Source organism: Lissotriton helveticus, chromosome 7 (genome assembly GCF_964261635.1).
Source record: "Lissotriton helveticus chromosome 7, aLisHel1.1, whole genome shotgun sequence".
In the NCBI taxonomy this organism is placed as follows: Eukaryota; Metazoa; Chordata; class Amphibia; order Caudata; family Salamandridae; genus Lissotriton; species Lissotriton helveticus.
In genome coordinates, this window is record NC_136068.1 from 1,770,702,654 (window position 1) to 1,770,725,638 (window position 22,985).

The 22,985-nt window shown below is 47.0% G+C and overlaps 1 protein-coding gene across 1 annotated transcript in view; it reads right to left on the reverse strand.

Moving 5' to 3' along the window:
- Positions 1 to 14,819: 14,819 nt before the first annotated feature.
- The window catches only part of LOC144770751 (uncharacterized), a 53,910-nt gene continuing 45,744 nt past the window's right edge, over positions 14,820 to 22,985 (reverse strand). Inside the window, exon 4 of the mRNA XM_078655497.1 lies at positions 14,820 to 19,592. Within this exon, the coding sequence (XP_078511623.1) occupies positions 16,581 to 19,592 (3,012 nt within the window). The 3' untranslated portion in view covers positions 14,820 to 16,580. The remainder of the gene's footprint in view (positions 19,593 to 22,985) is intronic.

Genomic DNA, 22,985 nt, shown 5'->3' on the forward strand with positions numbered 1-22,985 from the left:
GGCAAATCCCCAATCATTTGCGATTCAGGAAGGAAATTAAAACATGGCTCTTTACTTCTTGTTGTAATACTTTATTCGAAAAAAATATTTCATAAAAGTACCAGTATTCAACATTCGAAATGCATAAAACAGTGTTACAAATGTTACAGATCATAAAACATTAGAAGGGGGTGATGAACGGTTCTTACTTAAGAAAGTAATCAAACATTGGGTAACAATTTCGACCTGATGAACCAAGCATTCGCCACATATTTGGCTAGCCCACAAACAATATACATTGAAGAAGCATTGGTTAGAAAGGCACGCATTGCTGATCTGTGGTCTCTGACCCCAAGCTCCCTACAAACAGGTTTCAGCCATTTTGCTCTCGTCTGTTTATATGCAACACATGCAAACAAAAAATGACCCAGCGATTCTTTCGGGCAAGAGCAACCTGGGCATTTTAGATCAATTCCTCTCAATCCCTTCCACCCTTCCTTAAATGAATTAAGGGGTAAGATGCCATATCTTAGTTTTAGAAACAAAATTCTGTCGCGGGGGGACTGGATAAAGTCCAAAAATGGCTCCAACCTTCTGAGGGGCTTGTGGTCGAGGAAAATATTAGTCAACGGGCCCCAATTTGGATTTCTTGATTCCTTTGCCACCACCCAATCCCAATACAGTTTTTTAACAGTTAGTTTTGGCGGGGGGGTTTGTGAAATCCAACAGTCCCCTAGACCAATAGATGTCACCTACTTCTTTAAATTGTTGAGCCATTTTATTTTGTTAGCTACATTCAAACTGATTAGCTCGTCCAATACTAATGCATAATTAAAAAGTTCGGGGGTCCTTCTAAGCCGAACCCAATATAACAAGGGGCGAATTTGGACTAAAACAGAGATCTTTCTTTTACCCAGATCTAAAAATAAAGGTTTCAGAGGGGTCGATAAAGGCAGCGAGACTAGGTCTCTTATAAACTTATTTTCAGCCACTGCCAATGTTTTAGTGTTCTCCGCACCCCAAAGTTCAGCACCGAATACTGCCGCTGCTAACGCTTTCCCCTCATAAACTGCCAAGGTAGGAGCTACGGGTCTGCTGGTAGAGAGCCGCTGATTCTTTGTTATCGCTCCGGATACCCTTTTAAGGTTTAAAACCATTTTAGCAATATGGGAAGTCCAACTCAAATTGTTACTAAGTCTTACTTCGAGATAATCAAATTCTTCCACCACCTCAAGGGGAGTGCCATTCAACAAGAGGTTAACCTTCCTATGTTTTTTTATTGGCGGACAACACCATCAACTTTGTTTTGGTGGTTTTTACCGACAACCCCCGATCTTTACAAAAAAAAACAAAAGCGATCAAGCAGTTTTTGCAGACCAAATGGGGGATTTGGACATTAGAAGGGTGTCATCGGCGAAGAGGAGTGTGGGTGTTTTCTCTCCTGCGAGGACAGGGGCATCGGCGGGGTCCTCCCTCAAATGGTCCACCACCCCATTTATAAAGAGGGAGAACAGGGTAGGAGCCAACACGCATCCCTGTCTCACTCCTCTATTGACCAGTACCTTCTCTGTCAGTTGGCCCTGACTTCCCCAACGAATCCTGGCATAGTTCCCCTCATGGAGTTTAATAATGAACTGCAGTAAATAACTGGGTAAACCCTTATCAGATAGAACTGACCAGAGTTTGGCCCGTAGGATGACATCGAATGCTGTCTTCAAGTCTATGAAAGCCAAGTATAAACTGCCCTTGGCAATTAATACTGACTTCCAACAGACTGCACAGATTCGGAAGACCTGGTCTATTGCACAGACATTGCGCCTGAACCCAGCCTGGAAGTGGGACAGAATGTCCTTGTCCACAAGCAATGCTTCGGTACAATTTATGATGACCCTGCCAACCACCTTTTGGATAGTGTCTATCAGACTTATCGGTCTGTAATTGGCAGGGTCATCTCTTTCGCCCTTTTTATATATGGTTATGACCTCTGCGCCCTTCCAGGATTCTGGAACTGGGTGGCCGTACTGGATCAGATTCATCAGACATGCTATAAACTCTGCCCATGTTTTGGAATCATACATTAACAAATCCCCCGGAAGGCCATCTGGCCCGGGTGCCTTCCCTGGTAGTAGTTTGAAAATGGCGTCTTGAACTTCACGCTCGGAGAATAGGTCTACCTTAAAAACTGGCTGCTCACAAGATTTACTTTGAGGGTCGGTAGCTGGTGATAGTATCGAGCTTTCCAGACTATCCTCACAATATAATTTAAAAAAAGTGGGAATACCATTGCTGTTCAGTTATATGATTTAAAATAGTGGCTGCTCCCCTTCGGTCAAATGCATTAATTAATTTCCAAAAAATAGCAGAGTTTTTCCCGCAGGCTGCGACCTTCAGCTGCTGCCAGTGCTCTTCCTCCCAATCTTTCTTTGCTGTTGTTAAACTATTAGAATATTCCTTTCTGGCCAGCCGGACAGCCACAGGGTCCTTGCTTTTTATTGCTTGGGTGATTGCTTTCCTTTTGTTCCTACAATTTGTCGAATACCAGGGGTTACTCTTTGAGGGATTACAGTTAGAACGTGTTTTCGCCCGGGGCTTCTTACAGAAATGATACAGAAAAGGGGGTGGTGATGAACAGAGTGTCTGAATTAAGCAGACCACTCTTACCCAGTCCAAAGATCAGGGCTTGATCCATCACCGTTATTTATCTCACTGCCCCATCCCAGCTCAGAACCTGGCTATATGCAAAATAGTCTGTCCCTGGCCCAGTGCATCATGGGAACAGGGCAGACCAAACTACCAAGCCAATTCTTCACCAGAAAGGAGACAAGCTACCGGGGACCGGTTTCTGGCATTTCAGCCTCTTCGGCCCGGCTTGCTTGAATCCTGATGGAGCAGTGAGAAAGGGACTCATGTCTGAGTATACCCTGCCACACCTATAGTGGCCAAAAACGATACAGAAAAGGGGGTGGTGATGAACAGAGTGTCTGAATTAAGCAGACCACTCTTACCCAGTCCAAAGATCAGGGCTTGATCCATCACCGTTATTTATCTCACTGCCCCATCCCAGCTCAGAACCTGGCTATATGCAAAATAGTCTGTCCCTGGCCCAGTGCATCATGGGAACAGGGCAGACCAAACTACCAAGCCAATTCTTCACCAGAAAGGAGACAAGCTACCGGGGACCGGTTTCTGGCATTTCAGCCTCTTCGGCCCGGCTTGCTTGAATCCTGATGGAGCAGTGAGAAAGGGACTCATGTCTGAGTATACCCTGCCACACCTATAGTGGCCAAAAACGATACAGAAAAGGGGGTGGTGATGAACAGAGTGTCTGAATTAAGCAGACCACTCTTACCCAGTCCAAAGATCAGGGCTTGATCCATCACCGTTATTTATCTCACTGCCCCATCCCAGCTCAGAACCTGGCTATATGCAAAATAGTCTGTCCCTGGCCCAGTGCATCATGGGAACAGGGCAGACCAAACTACCAAGCCAATTCTTCACCAGAAAGGAGACAAGCTACCGGGGACCGGTTTCTGGCATTTCAGCCTCTTCGGCCCGGCTTGCTTGAATCCTGATGGAGCAGTGAGAAAGGGACTCATGTCTGAGTATACCCTGCCACACCTATAGTGGCCAAAAACGATACAGAAAAGGGGGTGGTGATGAACAGAGTGTCTGAATTAAGCAGACCACTCTTACCCAGTCCAAAGATCAGGGCTTGATCCATCACCGTTATTTATCTCACTGCTTACAGAAATGGGCTCCCAATTTAATTATTAGATTTTTATAGGAAACTTGCAGGCTACGTTCAGCATGATTAAGGGATGCTGGTGCCAAGGCAATAAGTCTGCTGGTTTCTTCTAAAACCAACTCTTTGATGTTTTGGAGCTTTTCCTCATCACATTTGACCACATTCCATTTTAGTTTCCTATTATCATTTGTTGGGAAAACCTCTTTTGTGATCATCTCTGGATTCCCTCTAATATCAATCCCTCTAATAACAATCCCTCTTACCCAGTGGATTTCCATGCATAGTGGATTGTGGTCACTATCGGAAGACTGCCTAATCTCCATATCAAACACGTCAGGCCATGATTGTATATCTAAAAGGATATAGTCAATAAGAGATGGGCAACCTAGCCTGTTAAAAGTCATTGCCCCATCGCGATCCGACCTGGTCCGGCCATTGAGAGCCCGTAGGTTGTGTTCTAACACCAAAGCATTCAACTGGATAGCTCTGGCTGTCCATTTCTTAATGGGTGCAAGCAATAGGGGGGTATAAACTGTCTACAATCCTCTGCATTAAAACCCATTACCTCTTCATCATCTAGGGGTTCAAATGTACAGTTAAAATCCCCCCCAACCAATATTTTAGATCTGGGGGGAAGGTGTGATAACCTCACATCTAACAGCTCAATTATTGGGGAGGATAGCCCACCCTGGAGGCCTCTAGCATAAATACAAAAAAGTTCAAAACTATGACCCCCAGATTGATTCTTAAGGGTAATGTGCATGATGTCGTTCGAATTAAGTTTGTGGGAAGTAACAGTACAATTTAAGGACACCTTTACCCAAATAAGCAGGCCACCAGAAGGGCGCCCTTTCCCCACCGAAACTGCAGGGACAAAGAAGGTTGAGTAACCATTTTTGTATTGCGGGGAGTGACACCAGGTTTCCTGAAACATACATATATGAAAGGTATTAATGAAGTCGTTCCATTCTGGGTTAACAAGGTTTTTCTTTAATCCTGCTATATTCCATGATAATATGTTGATAGAAGTAGAGGGGACAGTAGGTTCCATAATTCCAACTACAGCACTAGGTACCAGTTCTCCTGTACCTTCACAATGTAATCCTGTATTAACTGAACCTACCGTAGGTGGATTCGAATATTCCCCAGGAGTAACTGACTTTCCTCTAATACCAAGACGTTCAGAGAACTGAAATGGAAGTACCATGGTTTCAACTAAAACCCGAGGTTCAATTTCTTCTCTATCTTCGCTAATAAGTCCTGTAGTGACTCTTCCTACCGTGGCCAATTTAGGTTGATCCCCAGAGGTAACCAGCATCTCCCTGCTTCCAAAACGCCCAAAAGACTGGATTGGGAGTAAATCGACTCCCTCCAGACCATTGAAGCGATTGTAGCACGGAATAGGATAATTGAGCTGGGGGCCTAACCATCCCTCATTTAACCGGTTGCCACCCATTAGAGGCCTCCCTGCCCCTCTTCGTATTACATTCCAGCCTCCGTTTCCATCCTCACTCAATTTGTTAGGGTATTGCCTACCAAGTTGTTCGGGTCTCATCCTACCACTGTCATGAATGGGCGCCCTCAACCAGCTCCACCTATTATCAAAATGTTCCGAGGGCATATAAAAATATGACAGGGGTTTGACTTTAATCATCGAATCGTTATTACATCGGGACCCAGAGCAAATATACTCTACTAATCGTGGGTCTTCAAATGTAATCACAATACAGTCTCCCTGAAGATTTTTCTTATTATCTCCTACCCAAGGTGCTCTCTCCACCATAAGCATGTTATTATTAATATTGGGAGGAGGAGGAAAATTTCTATCCAGCCAATAGCAAACTTTATTCTTAAGTGCCCAAAAGGGTTCAGAAGTGGCAGGTGCAAGCTCTGGAACGCCCGTTAGAACTATCACATGCGGGCAGGCGTCAGGGGGTAAACTAATATTCCGCCGTACCCTTAGTGTCTCCGGCTGGGAAGTTGGGGGATTAACAGCTGGGACAGTTGAACCTGCTGCTTTCTGGGGTTTTGTGGCGGCAATGGAAGCTGGCTGAGTAGAAACAGCTTTACTAACCTTATGGACGGTGGTTGTGGGGGGGCATTTCTTAGAGGTAGGGTTAGGTCCTACAGAGTGAATCTTGACCAGAGGTGAAGAGTTACCAGTTAAGGCTGGAGTGCTCGAGGTCCCTTGTGTGATGTTTTCCCCCCTTAGAGATTAATTCCTTGCATATGGTCTGAAGATGGTGTTTCTATACCTTGGAGTCTAATCTCCAAGGGCAAAAGTAAAGACCTAATAAGGGCCGCTATAGAATCCAAGAGTGGAGCATTCTGGTCCTCTATATCTTCTAGGGATACATCACAACTGCTATTATCAAGAATACTGACCAAACTAGTATCTGAGACTGTCTCATCTGGAATACCTAATGGCAGGGGGTGGGATTTGCGCTGAGCCCTTTCTCTCCCTACTGGGACTCCCATAGTAGCCCTCCCCTCCTCTGTGCTATTACCCACGCAAGCCAGATTTCCCAAACAACCCGACATGTTCTGGTTAGTTGAAGTTACACTAGACACCTGAGGGGAAGTTTGGTTGGGGAAAAGGGTTCCACCTTCCACAGAGCACCCTTCAGATTGCGAGTTCTCTCTGTGAACAATAGCAGATGCAACTAGTGGGTTGTTTGAAAGAGGGGGCACTATTAGTTCAAGTTCAAGAATTTGTATAGCGCACTACTCACCCAGAGGGTCTCAAGGCGCTTGAGGGAGGGTGGGTGCATTACATATCGAATAGCCAGGTTTTTAGTTGCTTTCTGAAGGAGAGGTGGTTCTGTGTAAGTCGGAGGTGAGTGGGGAGAGAATTCCACGTTTTGGCTGCTAAGTAGGAGAAGGATCTTCCTCCCATGGTGGATCTGTGAATGCGCGGAATTGCGGCGAGGGCTTGGTTGGATGATCGTAGTTGGCGGGTGGGTGTGTAGAAGGACAGTCGTGTGTTGAGGCATTCGGGTCCTAGGTCGTAGAGGGACTTGTGTGTGTGGGTGAGGAGACGGAACGTTATTCTCTTGTTGACGGGGAGCCAGTGGAGATCCTTCAGGTGACCGGAAATGTGAGCCTGACGGGGAATGTCCAGTATGAGCCTGGCTGAGGCGTTTTGGATGCGTTGGAGTATTTTCTGAAGTTTGGCTGTGGTCCCGGCGTAAAGGGTATTTCCATAATCCAGTCGGCTGGTGACCAGTGCGTGAGTGACTGTCTTTCTTGTTTCGGTGGGGATCCAGCGGAAGATTTTTTTGAGCATGCGTAGGATGTTGAAGCATGAAGATGAGACGGCGTTGACTTGTCTGGTCATCGAGAGGGAGGAGTCTAGGATGAAGCCCAGGTTACGTGCGTGATCTGTAGGTATGGGTGCTGTACCCAGGGCCGGTGGCCACCATGAGTCGTCCCAGGCAGAGGGGGATGATCCTAGGATGAGGACTTCCGTTTTGTCCGAGTTTAGTTTTAAACGGCTGTTCTTCATCCATTCGGCTACTTTCATTCCTTCGTGTAAATTGGTTTTGGTGGAATTTGGGTCTTTGGTGAGGGAGAGGATTAGCTGGGTGTCGTCTGCGTAGGAGATGATGTTGAGGTTGTGTTGGCGTGCGATGGATGCGAGGGGACTCATGTATAAGTTGCGTATACGTTGAAGAGGGTGGGGCTGAGTGAAGATCCTTGTGGTACACCACAGATGACTTCGGTGGCCTCTGATTTGAATGGGGGGAGGCGGACTCTCTGGGTTCTTCCGGCGAGGAACGAGATGATCCAGTCCAAAGCTTTTCCTTGTATTCCGACGCTGTTGAGGCGTTGTATGAGGGTGCTATGACATACTGTGTCGAAGGCGGCGGAGAGGTCGAGTAGGATGAGGGCAACTGTTTCTCCGTTGTCCAGTAGCGTTCGGATGTCGTCTGTAGCTGCGATGAGGGCGGTTTCGGTGGTGTGTTTGGCACGGAAGCCGGACTGTGAAGGGTCGAGAAAATTGTTGGATTCCAGGAAGGCGGCGAGCTGACTATTGACGGCTTTCTCGATGACTTTGGCAGGGAATGTGAGGAGTGAGATGGGGCGGTAGTTCTTAAGTTCAGAGGGGTCTGCTGTGGGTTTCTTCAGAAGGGCGCTGAGTTCGGCATGTTTCCAGCTTTCCGGGAAGGTAGCGGAGTTGAAGGAGCAGTCGATGGTATCGCGGAGATGGGGTGCGATGATGGAGTCTGCTTTGTTGAAGATGTGGTGGGGACATGGGTCGGTTGGCGATCCTGAGTGAATGGAGTTCATCAGGCGGATGGTGTCCTCAGTGGTGATTGGGTTCCAGGCGAAAAGGTTGCGAGAGTGCTGTTTTGGTTCAGAGGTGGGTGGAGTGGGCTGTTCATCGGACTGGTTTTCAAAGCGGTTATGTATGTCGGCGATTTTGTTGTGGAAGAAAGAGGATAAAGAGTCGCAGAGGTCTTGAGAGGGAGTGATGTCGTTGGTGCCGGCGGTGGGGTTGGTAAATTCTTTGACGATGTTGATGTTGAATAGTTCCTTGCTGTTGTGGGCGTTGTTGTCGAGTCGATCCTTGAATGCAGATTTCTTGGTGGATCGGATCAATTGGTGGTGTTTGAGGGTGGCGTCCTTGAAGGAGGTCTGGTTGTCAGTAGTTGGGTTTTTTCTCCAGGTTTTCTCGAGGGTACGACAAAACTTCTTGGATTTCTTAAGGTCATCGTTGAACCAGGGGGCCTTTTTGCTACTTTGTTTGATCTGGTGGTTTTTCAAGGGTGCTAATTCGTCAGCGCAGTGGGTGATCCATTGTGTGAGTTTGGTGGCAGCTTGGTTTGGGTCCGCTGATATGGCCGGAGGGTTTTGGTTAAGCGATGTAAAGAGTTGGTCGGTGGTAATTTTGTTCCAGTTTCTTCGAGGAATAGGTTGTGGGGGGGTTGTGGGTCGTGGTCTTTTTGTAGCTGAAGTGAACGCAGTTGTGGTCCGTCCAATGGAGAGCTGTGGTGTGATCGAAGGAGATGTGTTTGCTGGAAGTGAAGATTGGGTCGAGCGTGTGTCCGGCAAGGTGGGTGGGGGTGTCAACAAGTTGTTTGAGTCCGAGATTGGCCAGGTTGTCCAGAAGGGTGGTGGTATTGCTGTCGTTTTTCTTTTCCAGGTGGAAGTTGAGGTCTCCCAGTAGAATGTAGTTCTCGGAGGTGAGGGCATGTGGGCTAATGAAGTCGGTGATGTCTTCGTTGAATTGTGTGCGGGTTCCTGGTGGTCTGTAGATGAGGGTGCCTCTAAGTGTGGTCCTGGGATCGGTGTGGATCTGGAAGCGGAGGTGTTCGGCGGTCATGAGGTTATCGTCGGAGCTGGTCGTGATTCTGATGGTATTCTTATGGACGATGGCGATACCACCTCCTGTTTGGTTGGTGCGGTCTTTTCGGATGATCTTGTAAGCGTCCGGGATGGCTATGGCGATGTCGGGTGCTGATGAGGCGTTCATCCAGGTTTCTGTAAGGAAGGCGACGTCCGGCGATGCAGTGTCGAGTAGGTTCCAGAGTGCTGTGTTTGGAGGTAGTGGATTTGGTGTGGGTCCTGGTGCAGAGGAACTTGCAGGAGTGGCAGGCAAATGGACCATGGGTGTGTCCTGGGGCAGCTTCGCAGCATTGAGGTGTGCGTCCGGGGTTGAGGGCAAAGAGGGTAGCGGCGTCATACGTTATGCGGGAGGAGTGGGGTTTGCGAGGACCAGGGGGTCTGGCACTGGGTGCGGTCCAGGCGCGGACGGGCGTAGACGGGCTTACCTTCGGCGCGCATAGGGCGCGACCGCTGCGCGTGAACGCTGCGCGCAAAAGCATCTGTCATATGTGGATGGTGGAGGGGGGTGGGGCGTGGGAGGAGCAGCTGGGAGGCGGTAGCAGGGTGGAGAGACGGGCTGAGGCAACAACAACAACAAAATGGCAGAAACGAAAGGAAAGCGAAACAGGGCGAGACTGTGGCACAAACTAAGCTGACTGTATGGGCAGATTCGGGCAAAGATTACTTCAAAAATTAAATTAATGCGAGCAGAGCAATGCGAGCGCTACAGTTACAATGCAGGCAATGGCGCACAATCGCACTGAGATAGCGCTACAGGTACAGACAATGGCAGCAAAGCGAGCGGTGCTTTAAATTATCCTGAAAGCGCTACGATACCACGGAGCCTCGTCAGCAGATTGGAGTGCTACGATGTCACAGTGCCTTGGGAGCGTGGGGAGCGACCTCTTCTGAGCGGGTCAGGAGAGTCACTAGAGGTAAAAGTAATATAGGTGCGGAAGATGAATCTATGCAGGGAGGATGGGGCTAATTAGGTTTAGAGGACACAGGTTTCGTCAGAAGCGGATCAGAATTACTCCGTGTTTTGGTCGGGGTACATGCCAGGGCTATACTCCCTAGTGACGACCTTTTGGCATGTAAAAGATCTTGTGAAACCCTCCTTTCCATTAGAACAATACCCTCATCAATTAAGGTATTAGTACGTAAAATAAAATTATCTAAGGTCCTAGTAAGTTTTTTGGTTTTATTTTTCACTCCAACCGCTGCCTGACTGCGGGTTTTACGTGTCGACATAGCTTTATGGGAGAGACAATAACGACTAACAACGAGGAGCACAAACAAATGCCATACACATAAAAGCAGGAGCCTCAATATTCTAAGTTAAAACGGGAGGCAACTAAACTTAATAAGGTCAAAAGGAATCGTAAACAGCTCTGTACGAAATAGAACAAGTTAATTGCCAAAGGCCAGCTTATAATTATTAAAACCTGCAAGGGGCCAAGAGCCAGTCCAGTCCTTACGGTCCTCGGAGGGCCCGCCCTTTGCCCGGGCTTAGCCCCGGGCTACGTCCCGCGCGCCTCCCGCGTGCGCGGACACAAGTAGGTTTAAATAAGGGAGTTGGGGGCGGGAAGAGACACCAGGTGCGCTGTGATGTTGAAGCGCTAGGCACCCTGGGTCTCGCAGTCCCTGCCCCGGCAGCGTCGGCGGTAAAAGCCCCGAGTGAAGAGGTCCTTGGAAATCAGGATACAAACACGGAGCAGTCCTTAAAAGTGCTTTTTAAAATCCAGACTAAAATCCAGACACCAGCAAGGGATTCCCAGTTCAGAGGCCGCGAGCCGTTTGTAGCCGCGAGGGAGCTGGGGGCGGGAAGAGACACCAGGTGCGCTGTGATGTTGAAGCGCTAGGCACCCTGGGTCTCGCAGTCCCTGCCCCGGCAGCGTCGGCAGTAAAAGCCCCGAGTGAAGAGGTCCTTGGAAATCAGGATACAAACACGGGGCAGTCCTTAAAAGTGCTTTTTAAAATCCAGACACCAGCAAGGGATTCCCAGTTCAGAGGCTGCGAGCGGCTCCCGCGTAGCGGGGGCCGCGAGCCGTTTGTAGCCGCGAGGGAGCTGGGGGCGGGAAGAGACACCAGGTGCGCTGTGATGTTGAAGCGCTAGGCACCCTGGGTCTCGCAGTCCCTGCCCCGGCAGCGTCGGCGGTAAAAGCCCCGAGTGAAGAGGTCCTTGGAAATCAGGATACAAACACGGAGCAGTCCTTAAAAGTGCTTTTTAAAATCCAGACACCAGCAAGGGATTCCCAGTTCAGAGGCTGCGAGCGGCATAAAAGGACCATTATTCACTGGTCGGTCATTAGTCTTCTAAAGACTGCCAGTCACTGGCACCACCTCCATGCGGATGTAACACACATTCTAACAAAAGTCAAAGCGGACGCGGAAAATGAAGTGCCTATTTCACAGGCCATCAGGCAGCTACACTGGCTTCCAGTCCAGAGTAGGATTGACTTCAAAGCGCTGTGCTTAGTGCACAAAGCATTGGCGGGAGGGGGGGCCTCCGATCTCTAACATCTGTTTGCAAGGTACACGCCAACCCGTCCGCTGAGGTCTGCCTCTCGCGGGCTGGTTGTGGTGTCTAAGATTAACAGACAACGTTGGGGAGGGAAGAGCTTCTCACATCTGGCCTCGAAGCTTTGGAATGCATTACCTCAACAGCTAAGGCAAATCCCCAATCATTTGCGGTTCAGGAAGGAAATTAAAACATGGCTCTTTACTAAATAGGATGGTGGCAAGTTCTTCAGCATGTTACCCTACACAGCGCCAAGACGCCTCGGCATTAGTGCGCTTTAAAAATACTAGCACTCACTCACTCATATGCGCTGCCTGGAACCTCGAGGCACTGGGTAAAGTTTATTTATTATCAGTTGTAATGCCTCGCCGAACTGCATCGAAAGGCACTTCTTGCCCAGCTGAAGGCTATTGCTGCGTCTACCCTCATTCCCCACGGCCGCTCGGTACCATAACGGTGACACCAGCTTTTTCACAATCTTCAAGACTTGAATTATCGCTAGTTACAAAGACAAGACACCAGCTGCGCCGCTTCTAATTCCAACAGGTTTCATCATTGCAGGGCCTTGCGGGCTGACGAGACAGCACAGAGAGGCTGCAGAAAAAGGCGAGCTCCCTCTCACATCGAGCCCGGGAAGCAGAACTAGCAAATAAACAATAATAGACTGCTCGCCAAGACGTGATGGACCCTCAGGGCTGGCGTCTGCCCTGCATGGGGCAAAACAAGCCCGGGCACGTGAAGCTCACAAACAAAAGTGAAAGCTCATTTAAAACCAGTTATAAGTATTTGCATTAGGCAAAAATAGTAACAGCAGATTTCAGTTAAGGCCCAGTGGTGAAATAAGCTGGTGATGCTTGCACACCTTACCCGATTCACAGGCTCCCTACTGCGTCTAGAGGGTGGCGGGTAGCCCTTCTTGCGGGTCTCCACCTTCATTTGCCACACATTGTCATAGGTCCTTCCATCGCTGCCACACACCTTGGAAGTCAGCTTGCACTGGCAGTGGCACACGCCCTTGGCCATGCGCTTCCCTGCTGGGTGCTTGCACTCAAGACGGTCCCCACACAGCGGGTCCTCTTTACGGCGCAGACGAGACAGCAGTTGCAGCGGTTGGGCACGTAACTGCTGGGGCGGTTGGAACTTGGGCATCTGGAGATGTCAAATCACGAGGAGCACATGCTGAGGCCTAAAAGGTCCGCCGCACACTGCCCTGTGATCGCGGCCACAAGTAGGCACACTAACATGGTGGCATGTGCTGATTTCAGCATCAACATTTTTTAAAACTAAATAAACAAACATAACATTTACAAAAATGATGAAAGATGTGCAGTTCGGCTCAACTAATAACCCTCTATTGTGTGGTTTAGTCAAAATAGTAAAAAGTGTGCAGACAAGCTCACATGCACTCTGAGGCCTGCTACTCTCCCCTGCCAAGAAATACAACCGTGCGCGTGCACTGACAAAAACTAAACCTATCGTGGGGAGGGACTTCCGTCTTGTGAATCCCGCGCCCACGTAGTGCCTGGCCAGAGGAGCAACGGTGACGCGGGGCTCCCATGCCCAAGGGAGAGCCCCGCGGAGGCTGCAGATGTCCGGAGTAGCGGTAAGAGGGCCTTAGTTGTATAGGGGGGGTGGTGGGGGGGGAGTCTTGGTGCGCTTGTGTGTGTGCGCGTGTGTGTGTATTTGTGCGACGGCGGGGGGGGTGTCTCTGTATGTGTTCGTGCGTGAATGTCTCTCTATGTGTGCGCATGCGTAAGCAGGGGGAGGTGTGGCTGTGTATGTTTGCGCTTCCCAGGAGACAGGAGATGGCCACAGCGAGCGCATTCGCGCGCGCGCGCGCGCGTGGCCCGCTCCGATTGCTCCGATCCCATGCGCGTGGCCAGCTCTTGTCTCCTGGGAAGCTGAGTCGCTCACAATAGGTCTCTGGCGAGACCGCGCTTTCGCGCGGTTAACGCCACGAGACCTAAAAAACGGCTTCATATTGCAGTGATGGTGCCGACACGACACGTATGTGCAGTTTCTTCTTCAGAATTCCTGAACCAAAGATAGTTGAAATCCTCTATGCAACTATTTGTAAAAATAGGAAATAGAATGCAGTGTATGAGGGACTGAGGGACTGAAGGCCTAAAAATTATCTGTCACTAAAAGTTTGCATGAGCCTGAAATCTTGATTGAACTAACACTGTGAATACTTGTAATAGTAAAGAATATGCCTATACACAATACACAGTTTAATAAGAGTCAACCTATGAGACCTAGTTACAACACGCCAATTGTAATGTGAACATGTTATCAGAACTCTGTTTAGACTCAATAATGATTACTGGATGTAGAATAAATGCTGTTTATGAATAATTTTTTTTTGCTTTGTAACCAAAATGAAAGTATTTTTTTTTTTTATAGATGAAGTTACTTCATACACAATATTGACTGCCAAGACCTTGCTGGTTAGTAATGTTGCAGATATAACAGTTGCATTAAACTGCTAAGCTACCTAATTGACGCAATCCTATTTAAGTGTATACATACACTAAGGGCCTTATTACGACTTTGGCGGTCCTACAGCAGACGATGCAACGCGCCGTCCGCTGTAGGACCGTCAAAGCCAGGGTGTGAATGCCCACAAGTTTAGGATTTAAATTCTGGTCTGGCAGGCGGTCTTTGAGCGGGGTGACGGCGGTGGTCTGCTAGGCTCATAGAAGAGCCTATCATGCAGACCGCTGCAGTCAGAGCGCCGATAGCACCTTCCTGCATTATGTGGAAATGGGATTGCAAACCCAGAGGGTCACTACCTGTGAGCCGTCCCCCCCCAACCTCCCATTCCCACCACAAGCTACCACAAGCCCAAATCCGGGAGGAGGCCCTGTTAGGGCCACCTTTGTTGCCATTCTGCTACCCTTTTCATGGCGGGTTCACTGTCCTGAAAAGGTCGATGAAATGGCATCTTAGAATATGCTTGGCAGTACCAGCTGCGGCACCGCCAGCATATTCCTGTGAGTAAAAGACAGCCGGCCCAGCAGGATTCTTGATCCCGGCGGTCTTGTTGTGGTCCGATTGCCGCAGTATTAATACAGTGGGTGGTCCTGCAGTGTGGCAGACCACCACCAAGGCCCCAAAGTCTGGAATTCCTCACCCCATCCTTTTATTTTGGTGAAACAAAAGAAATGACATTCAAATAATAACAAACTGTGATAATAATGCACAAGAAATGCCACAGTGAAAACAGATGTCTGCAGTGTTAGTAAATCTTTTGCAACCATTTTTATTTTTAAATAGAACCAAAAAGTGCCAAACTTAAATACAACTTTCAACACTCCCTTACTGAAATAAATGGTTGCCCTGGTCTGCTATCAAATTCTTTGTTTCCATCATCAATCACCCAAGAAAACACAAAATAGGTATAAAGCTGAATTTGGGATTAAACTATTCCACAATGTTTATTCAAAATGTGCAAAATCATTTTGTGTGTCTATTAACATCTAGTATTTTAACAGAATGATGTGCTTGAATTGCTATAGTCGCACAATCAGGACAGTACATCAAAGTACAAAAAAACACGGTTGCAAAATGAACATATGTTGGACACTTTAGATCAATGATTTTAACATGTTTGATGTTTTGTAATTTACTAGTAACTATCTTGCTGTTACAGGCCCCTCCCTGGAACCTGAAGCTTGATTTTAAACTCGACCCACTACACCCTCCACCGAGATGTGCTCTTTTCTTTAACTGGCTGAAAACAGGAAGTACTATCGGCCAGTGTCAGCGCCATCTTGACATACCGCTCAGTGCACCATGGGTAATTGAGAAATCAAGCCGTATCTCTCACGTTCCCCTCTGGTAGACTAAATCACAGGTTACCCACAATGCACCAGCGAGGTGTTCAAAATTGCAAAACACAGGAGCTCATATCGGCGCTTTTTTTGAGAATCAGAAGGCACAAGAATGATTCATTGGAAAAAGAAACCTTGTTTAACAGCAAGTGGACTGGTCACCTTTCAACAGAGAGCTGCATGGACACCATATTCCCATTTAGAGCACAACCCCAAACGCTGACATGAGATAAAGTTATCAACATCATTCATCCCTGGTTGTTGTTAACCATGAACCTCCTTTTTGTCCTAAACCACCTCTCTTTTTAAACAGGGTGTAGGGTGACCGGGTGCAGGACATAAAAGCAAAGCAAGCTATACCCTTGTGTTTAAAACACCCCTTAGCTGAACTCACTTTGCTGAGGCGCAGATGGCTTTAAGTTTGGCAGTGTACTAGAAAAAGCCTCTATGTCCTTTGACGAATAAAGGCAACAACGCAAACCTAACATGGCAACAGAAGAACGATGCACTTGAATACAAAACAAAAACACCATACTATACAATGTACATTTCCAGATTTCATTGATTTTTTGTGGTAGCATGATCCACAGATGGTGTAGGAAGCCTCTGCAGTTATTGTGGGTGTCTTGATATTTATATCAGGGTGGCAGCAGAAAAACACCGTTTTGCCTACCGCCTAGAATTACAACATAACTTGGAGCATTTATGTAGCTTCTCAGCTAGGAGGCGTCACCGAGCAAGAACAGGGGCGCCTAAATACTCCCCTTGTCTGGGTTTATTTAATTTTTAAACACGTATTGCATTCATCTTTAAAGCAAACTAAATGACTTCCTGTTTGTAGAGTTGTGTAGCATTGGGATTGGTTAGTTTGTAAATGCTACCGATTTGAACAGCTAGAGTAACCCCAGGCATGGGGATTAGGAGCACGTTTTTGTCAAGTTGGGATCCAGGTTTAAGGTGGATCTCCAGGTTTGCACAGTCAACTAAGTGTTGAGATCAGATCTCTGCCCATAGCTCCACTAGAAGGTCGGCTGTTCAGGTATTTGAGCTTGGAGGCTTTTTTGATAAGTTTAAATCTAGAATATCTTTTATAACGGTCAGGAAAAGTGCTGCATGGAGTGCAACAGAAGGGGGAATTCCATATGTTTCAGTTCCACAACCTCACTTAGAAGCTTCACCGGCGGCGCTGTATACTTGGCAGTGTGTGCCAGAGATAGCTGGGAAGGCGCCTGAACTCGACTCCGCAGGAGCATTGGAAGCGTGAAACATTTGGGTGTACCCATCCGTGGCTGAGGAGCTGCTGGTGACCCATCAGGGACCGCCCGCAGGTGGCACAGATGAAGACGGTAGTCTCCAGATGCTGCAGCTGGTGCCGCAGGAAGTGCAGCCGCCCCCGGAACACCTTCCTACAATCACAGCGGTGAATCCGGTATTGCCTCTTTTTCCTTCTGCGGTGCCTCTTCAGCTGAGAGGCTAAGCCATAAAGAGCCCCACAGTCTTTGCATTCATAGCGCCTCTTAGTCTTCAGTCGCCATGTTATATCACTGGCTGACTTTTGGATCAATCTGTACCAAGGGTTTGTGTGGTAGGACAGCACCCTCACACTCCCAGGATACTCCATCTTTATGTTGATGTCCAAACTCTCTGTGTCCTCTGAAAAGGACCAGTCATTGCTCGTGTTTGACTCTGGATTTTGGAACTTTTCGAAGTCCTTGATGTCCATCATCACGGTTTTGCTCCCCTGCCCATCTTCTCTGGGTACCTTGACAACCATGAAACCTTCATCCTTCTCTTGAGCCTGATCATGGCGGTAAGGGTTATCTTCAAAAAAGTCACAATCCTCTTCTGTCTTCACCACTACCTCAAAATCGGACTGCGAATTGGCAGCTGTCTCCTCCTCCTCGTCCTGTCCATCCTCTTGCACAGGATCCATCTCTTCTTGGAAGCATGTTTGCTGGTATGTTCCAATGTCAGCACTTCCAAAGTCAGAATCTGGGCTGAAGAGGCCAGCCATTTCAGTACCCGAAAATGAGGACACACCAAGAGAGAGATCAGAGCTTTCACCTTCATCATCTTCTTTAGTAATGGAGAAGTTGGTCTCCATATGCATGTGGAGATGGCGGGCAAGGTTGCACTTGTGCACAAAATCACGTCCGCATTCATCACATGAGAACGGTTTATGATCTGTGGTACCTCCAGATTGCCCCAGCCAGGGGTATGTTGATGTTGACATACTAGGGCTGACCCTCTTTACTTTCATCGGACTAGCTTGTGGAGTTTGCCAGTCCATTGATGGCTTGGGACTTGGTGGGCGTTCCCCGATCGTCTCCTGCAGTTTGCGGATTTGGTTCGTTAGCTGCAGAAACTCTGCTTCCTTTGCATGCCACCTTAAGTGTGTGGCAAAGTCACAGTTGCGTAGAAACGTACGGAAGCACTGCTGACACTTAAATTTACTCTTCACACTACTCCGGACCTCTGCAGTAGCAAGACCTTGATTCTCACAAGTTTTGGATTTGTCCGGAGGTGCTCTGATTTTGGTCTGTGGGATTTTCCGTACAAGGTGTCGGTCACTCGGGCCAGCAGTTTCCCACTCTATAGAGGCATCAGGCTGGATAGGTGCTGGACTAGCCATCTGCCCTACTGACTGGTCAGGGTACATTTCTGGAGCAACTCGCCGCAGGACACCTTTGAGGCCTGAGAATTTGGGATCCATATCCCAGCACACATGCTTCTCCAGGTTGCACTTACGCATAAACTGGCGCCCACAGTGATCACACATGAAAGTTGCTGGTGTGGTACTCCATGGTCTGACATAGCCATTCAGGTGGCTGACAACACTATACACATTTTTGCCTTTGAAGTTTGATCGGTTAGTTGAGGACACCCGAACAGCACCCGAGGGAGATGTACCAACATCTGCGTCTTCTGGGGCTAATACTTCAACCACTAAGACTTTTTTCTTGCCTTGTGACGGTTGTTGAGATGGTCTGCCTTGTGATGTTTGTGGAGGATTTTGGACTCTGCGGCCCACCTGAACGGGCATGGTTAAATTTAAACCTGTCGCCAAAGGGGGTGGATCCATCCCTTTGCCCTGCAAATTTTTCTGCAGCTGCCTCAGCTCATTCTGAGCTCTAATACACATTTTCTCCAGGGTAATCATATCGACTGTGTCCGGCACTGAATCGCCTATGCTTTCACTCAATAGTATGTTAGTGGAGGAAGGGCAGCTGTTTTCACGCTCAGGGGCTTCAGTTGGTATTGACCCTACATCAGTGAAGGCACCTCGCTTCCTCGCTATCCCAGAGCCTCGCTTTTCACCAGTTTCTGATGCAGATGTGTGTTTATCACCACTAGCAGTAGTGACGGCTGGGACCATGTTAAAAGCCTTCCGTGGTCTCCCACGTCTACCTCTGACGGAGGTATTCTTCCAAGCCACCCTCAAACAGACATGCTTTTCTAGATTGCACATACGACGAAAACTCTGCCCACATTTCTGGCACATATACCTAGAGGGGTCGTCAGAGATCAATGGCTGGGTGCTGGAGACCTCTTCCATTTCCTTTCGTTGACCTACCTGGTCGTTTGAAATTGGGTAGCCAGGATTTGCAGAGAGCCATTCATTGTATGAATTTTCAAGCACCCGAGAACTGTTCTCACTGTCTTGTAAGACCGAATCTTCAAGACATTCCATTCCATTCCCTCTACTAGTTTGGATATCTCTTGGACCACTGCTCTGCTGACGTGGCCTTCTACCTCGGGGACCTCGAGGCCCTGTTGGTGAGCGAGGCCCTGTTGCTGAGCGAGGCCCTGTTGCTGAGCGAGACCCTGCACGGCCTCGGCCTCGGCCACGTCCTCTATTCCCTTTGCCCTTCTTCTGCAAGGCCATTAGTGCAGCTTTGTAGGCATTGTTCCACAGGTCAGGCTTGCCACCAAGGACTACTCCATAGGTGCAGAGACGCTTGCGCAGTCCTTTGGAGATGGAAAACTTTGCGACCTGCTGCCCCACATCAAGCTTTTTCCGCTGAGGTAGGGCTCCAAGGTGGGGATTCATCACCTCTTCCCTCTTCAGAATCTCAGCGTCATTCAGCCTAACCACAGGCTCCACAACGTGGGTCTCCACAGATTCATCGCAGCTGGAGTCAGAGGTATGCAGAAGGTCCCAAGAAGGGCAGCCCTCCTTGTTTTTCTACAGAAAGAAAAAGAAAACAAGCTTCATTAGGTACTTTTTGCCTGCTGCAGTACTCCCAGGAAGACATGTGCTCTAGCAAAGAGGAAGCAGCCCACTGTTTCACTAGGGAATGGAGTCTGTATAATTAAGTGACTGACGACTGTGTGACTGTGTGCAAGAGACCAAACAAGTATGCGTTCTTCAACACATTCTCAAGAGTATGTGTTTAAGATAGCCATTAAGTGTGAGTTGGAATTTGTAATGTGCAAGCCTTGGTCCAAAATGCCCTTAAGGTAAACAGGTAAGAATGCACTAGGAGAACTAAAAGTGGCAAAAAGGCCATGTAAATAGGCAAAAAGAGACAGAGGAGCGAGGAAGTAGAAGTAACTCCCTGTAGCTAGTCTTGCACATTGGGTGCTAAGCACCCATTCACCAGATTTTCTCCAAGCGGGGACTATTGTTCTCCAAGCGGGGACTATTGTTCTCCAAGTGGGGACTATTATTCTACAAGTGGGGACTATTATTCTCCAAACTGGGACTATTATTCTCCAAACAGGGACTATTCTCCAAACAGGGACTATAATTCTCAGAATGAGGACTGTAATTCTCAGAATGGGGACTGTTTTTCCTCAGAATGGGGACTATTTTCCTCAGAATGGGGACTAATATTCTCCGAGTTTGGTAATTTTTTTCTCTAACAGATCAACATATAAGTGATCATTCTCCTAGTGGCAATCATAGTCGTCAGAGAGAAGATCATTGTACACACTGTGGAGATCATTATTCTTAAAGTGGGGATTATTAGTCTGCGAGAGGAAACAATTATTCTCAGAATGATCAATCTCCATGTGATCATTCTCTCAAAAGGGATTATTATTGGCTGTACATTGATTATGATACTCCAAGTGATTATTCCTCTAACGGATATTACTATTTTCCGAGTTGGAGAATTATTCTATGCCGGGGCACTATTATTCTCCAAGTGATTCATCTCGGAGTGAATATTCTACAATAATCATTTTTAGGATTATTAGTTACGAGTCAGAAATAATTTGAGAGTGATGCTGTGCTAATCTCAGAGTGGAGAATAATTTTTCTCCCAGTGGAGGATTACTCTTCTACATGTGGAGAGTATTATACAGCTCTGTGTTTTTATTCCCAGAGTGAATGATGCTAGACATCTATTTTTCAGGTATTTTTTTTACCACGGAGAGTATTTTCGAAATCATATGTTAATCTCAGAATTTTCGTTTTCTTCCAATTCAATTATGAGAGATCCATGGTACCCAGTGCCATCATTTAACTTTATCCCATCTATCTTAACCGCATCGTGGCGGCACATTTCCCCCTGCTGTGCTGGAATATGCAAAAACCCATGTTTCATGACGAGCTGGGCTCGTCATGAGCGTGCGAGGAGGCTACCTCATGACGAGCCCAGCTCGTCATGAGCGTCGAAGGGGTTAACTTCTAATATTTACATTAACCCACCCAACTTTTTAAATTTACTTCTGTACCCCCAATTACATTAACAATTCTTAAAACCCAATCCCTACTTTTCAACTAGATTTTACTGTTAGTGTTACCTTTGGCCCTATGAATATATATTTGTTTGTACTCTTACCAAACATTTGTATCGCTTTCTGTTTCTTAAGCTTATTGCGCTGAGATTTTTATATCCTGACGTAACTAACCCATTTAAGCCACTTTGACCTTCACTGCTAGGTCACGAATAGAAAGTGAAGCAAATCACCCTTACACATATGTATCAAAATAAGGTGCACACAAATATTTAGTGGCAAATCATTGAAAAGCAGCGCAGTGTTTGTATAAAAATTATAAATAATTAAAGCTATGAAAGAATATGTACTGCAGGACGAGCCTCCCTAAGTGACTTCATGTCCAGCCATACAATCCAAATAAAACCTGCTCCCTTAAGACCTTTAGACTTTTTAGGATTCCCATTGTATCCTCATTGACATACAGATGTATGGTCACCTCCAGCGCAGGTATATTTGAGTGTGCATGCCCAGAACTGTGCGAGTGGAGCAAGTGAAGTGTCCAGCAGAGAGCATTAAAAGAGGTGTTTGGGGGTCTTGAAGAAGGTAGTCTGCAAGAAGGTAACTGGTTCCAGGATGACAGAGAAGCCTACGTGTACCCGAAATGTAGAAGTGAATTAAACTTAGCAGTAGGTTATAAACTTACCTTTGTTTGGCCGATGGCCTTGAAATTTTTAATCATTCGCAATTAAAAGGACAACACTGTTTACAGTCAACAAAATTGGCCCATAAGGCAGATATATTTTTTCAATCCTAGCCCCTAACATCATCTAAACATGTAAGCAGTCACAATAAAGTAATTGTGTCCTCACAATTCCAACCTAACATTTGAAGAAGGCTACTGAAGAACACCGTCTTCCTCGCATTTTCCTCAAAATTTCTTGTAGTATTTCCTTCTAAAATTAAATTTGAATTTCAGAAGGCAGGAGACTTGAAAATTGAGTTTCTTGAATATTTATTGACAGCAACGCAATGTCAGAAAGCTCGACAGTCACAGTTCCCTGACCTTTATAGAGGTCTATACAATGACATTCAGTTTGTAGATGCCAAACATAACCGCAATTTCTGTATGATAGCACGTAACACTGTTCTCAACGGTAAATCTAGAGCAAATTTTAAGATCACAGTTACAAATTTAACACCAAAAGCTAAAATTGCCATAAACATTGAACTCACAGATAAAACCCCCATAACATCGATTACTTCTTGGTAAGCCGGTCAATGCAGCAATAGCAGTAGACACTGTAAAAGTTCATGCTTAAGTAAGTCAATTGCCTGCGATTTACTGTTGTTTAGCGATCAACGAAACTTACATAGTTTTATCTGTATTAATCATTAATTGGTTGACCAAATAATATTTTTGCAGACAGTTTTCCTTTATAATCCTATACTATGAACTTTGGATCCATGAAGCTAGATCATCTGCAAGTATCAAGCAACCCACTTGCTCGTCACCTAGCTCTAAAGAATAGGAATTGGCTATTGCGTCAGAATCCAGTAGATCCGGAATGAATAGATTAATTAATAAAAGAATCAAGAGAAGTCCATCTCAGGCCTTTTTCAATCAGAATTTTTGAGGCATCTCGCTGAGCCAAATTGTCAGGATGAAGCAGTGTAGTAATATTAAAGGTCCAATTGGTGCATTCAAGTCCTTCCTTTTTTCAGTAGTTCAGGCAGTTGAGACTAGGTCTCTGAGAAATTAATAGAAATTCCCATTGGCCCTGCCTTTAAGGCAGCTCTCCTGGGAACCTACCATATCAAGCGCACCATTGGTGATGTGGAACTGCCATCAACCCTAGCAAAGGCCCCCAGACTTCCCTTGGGGACCCAGTCTAGAAAAGACCAGTGTTTATGA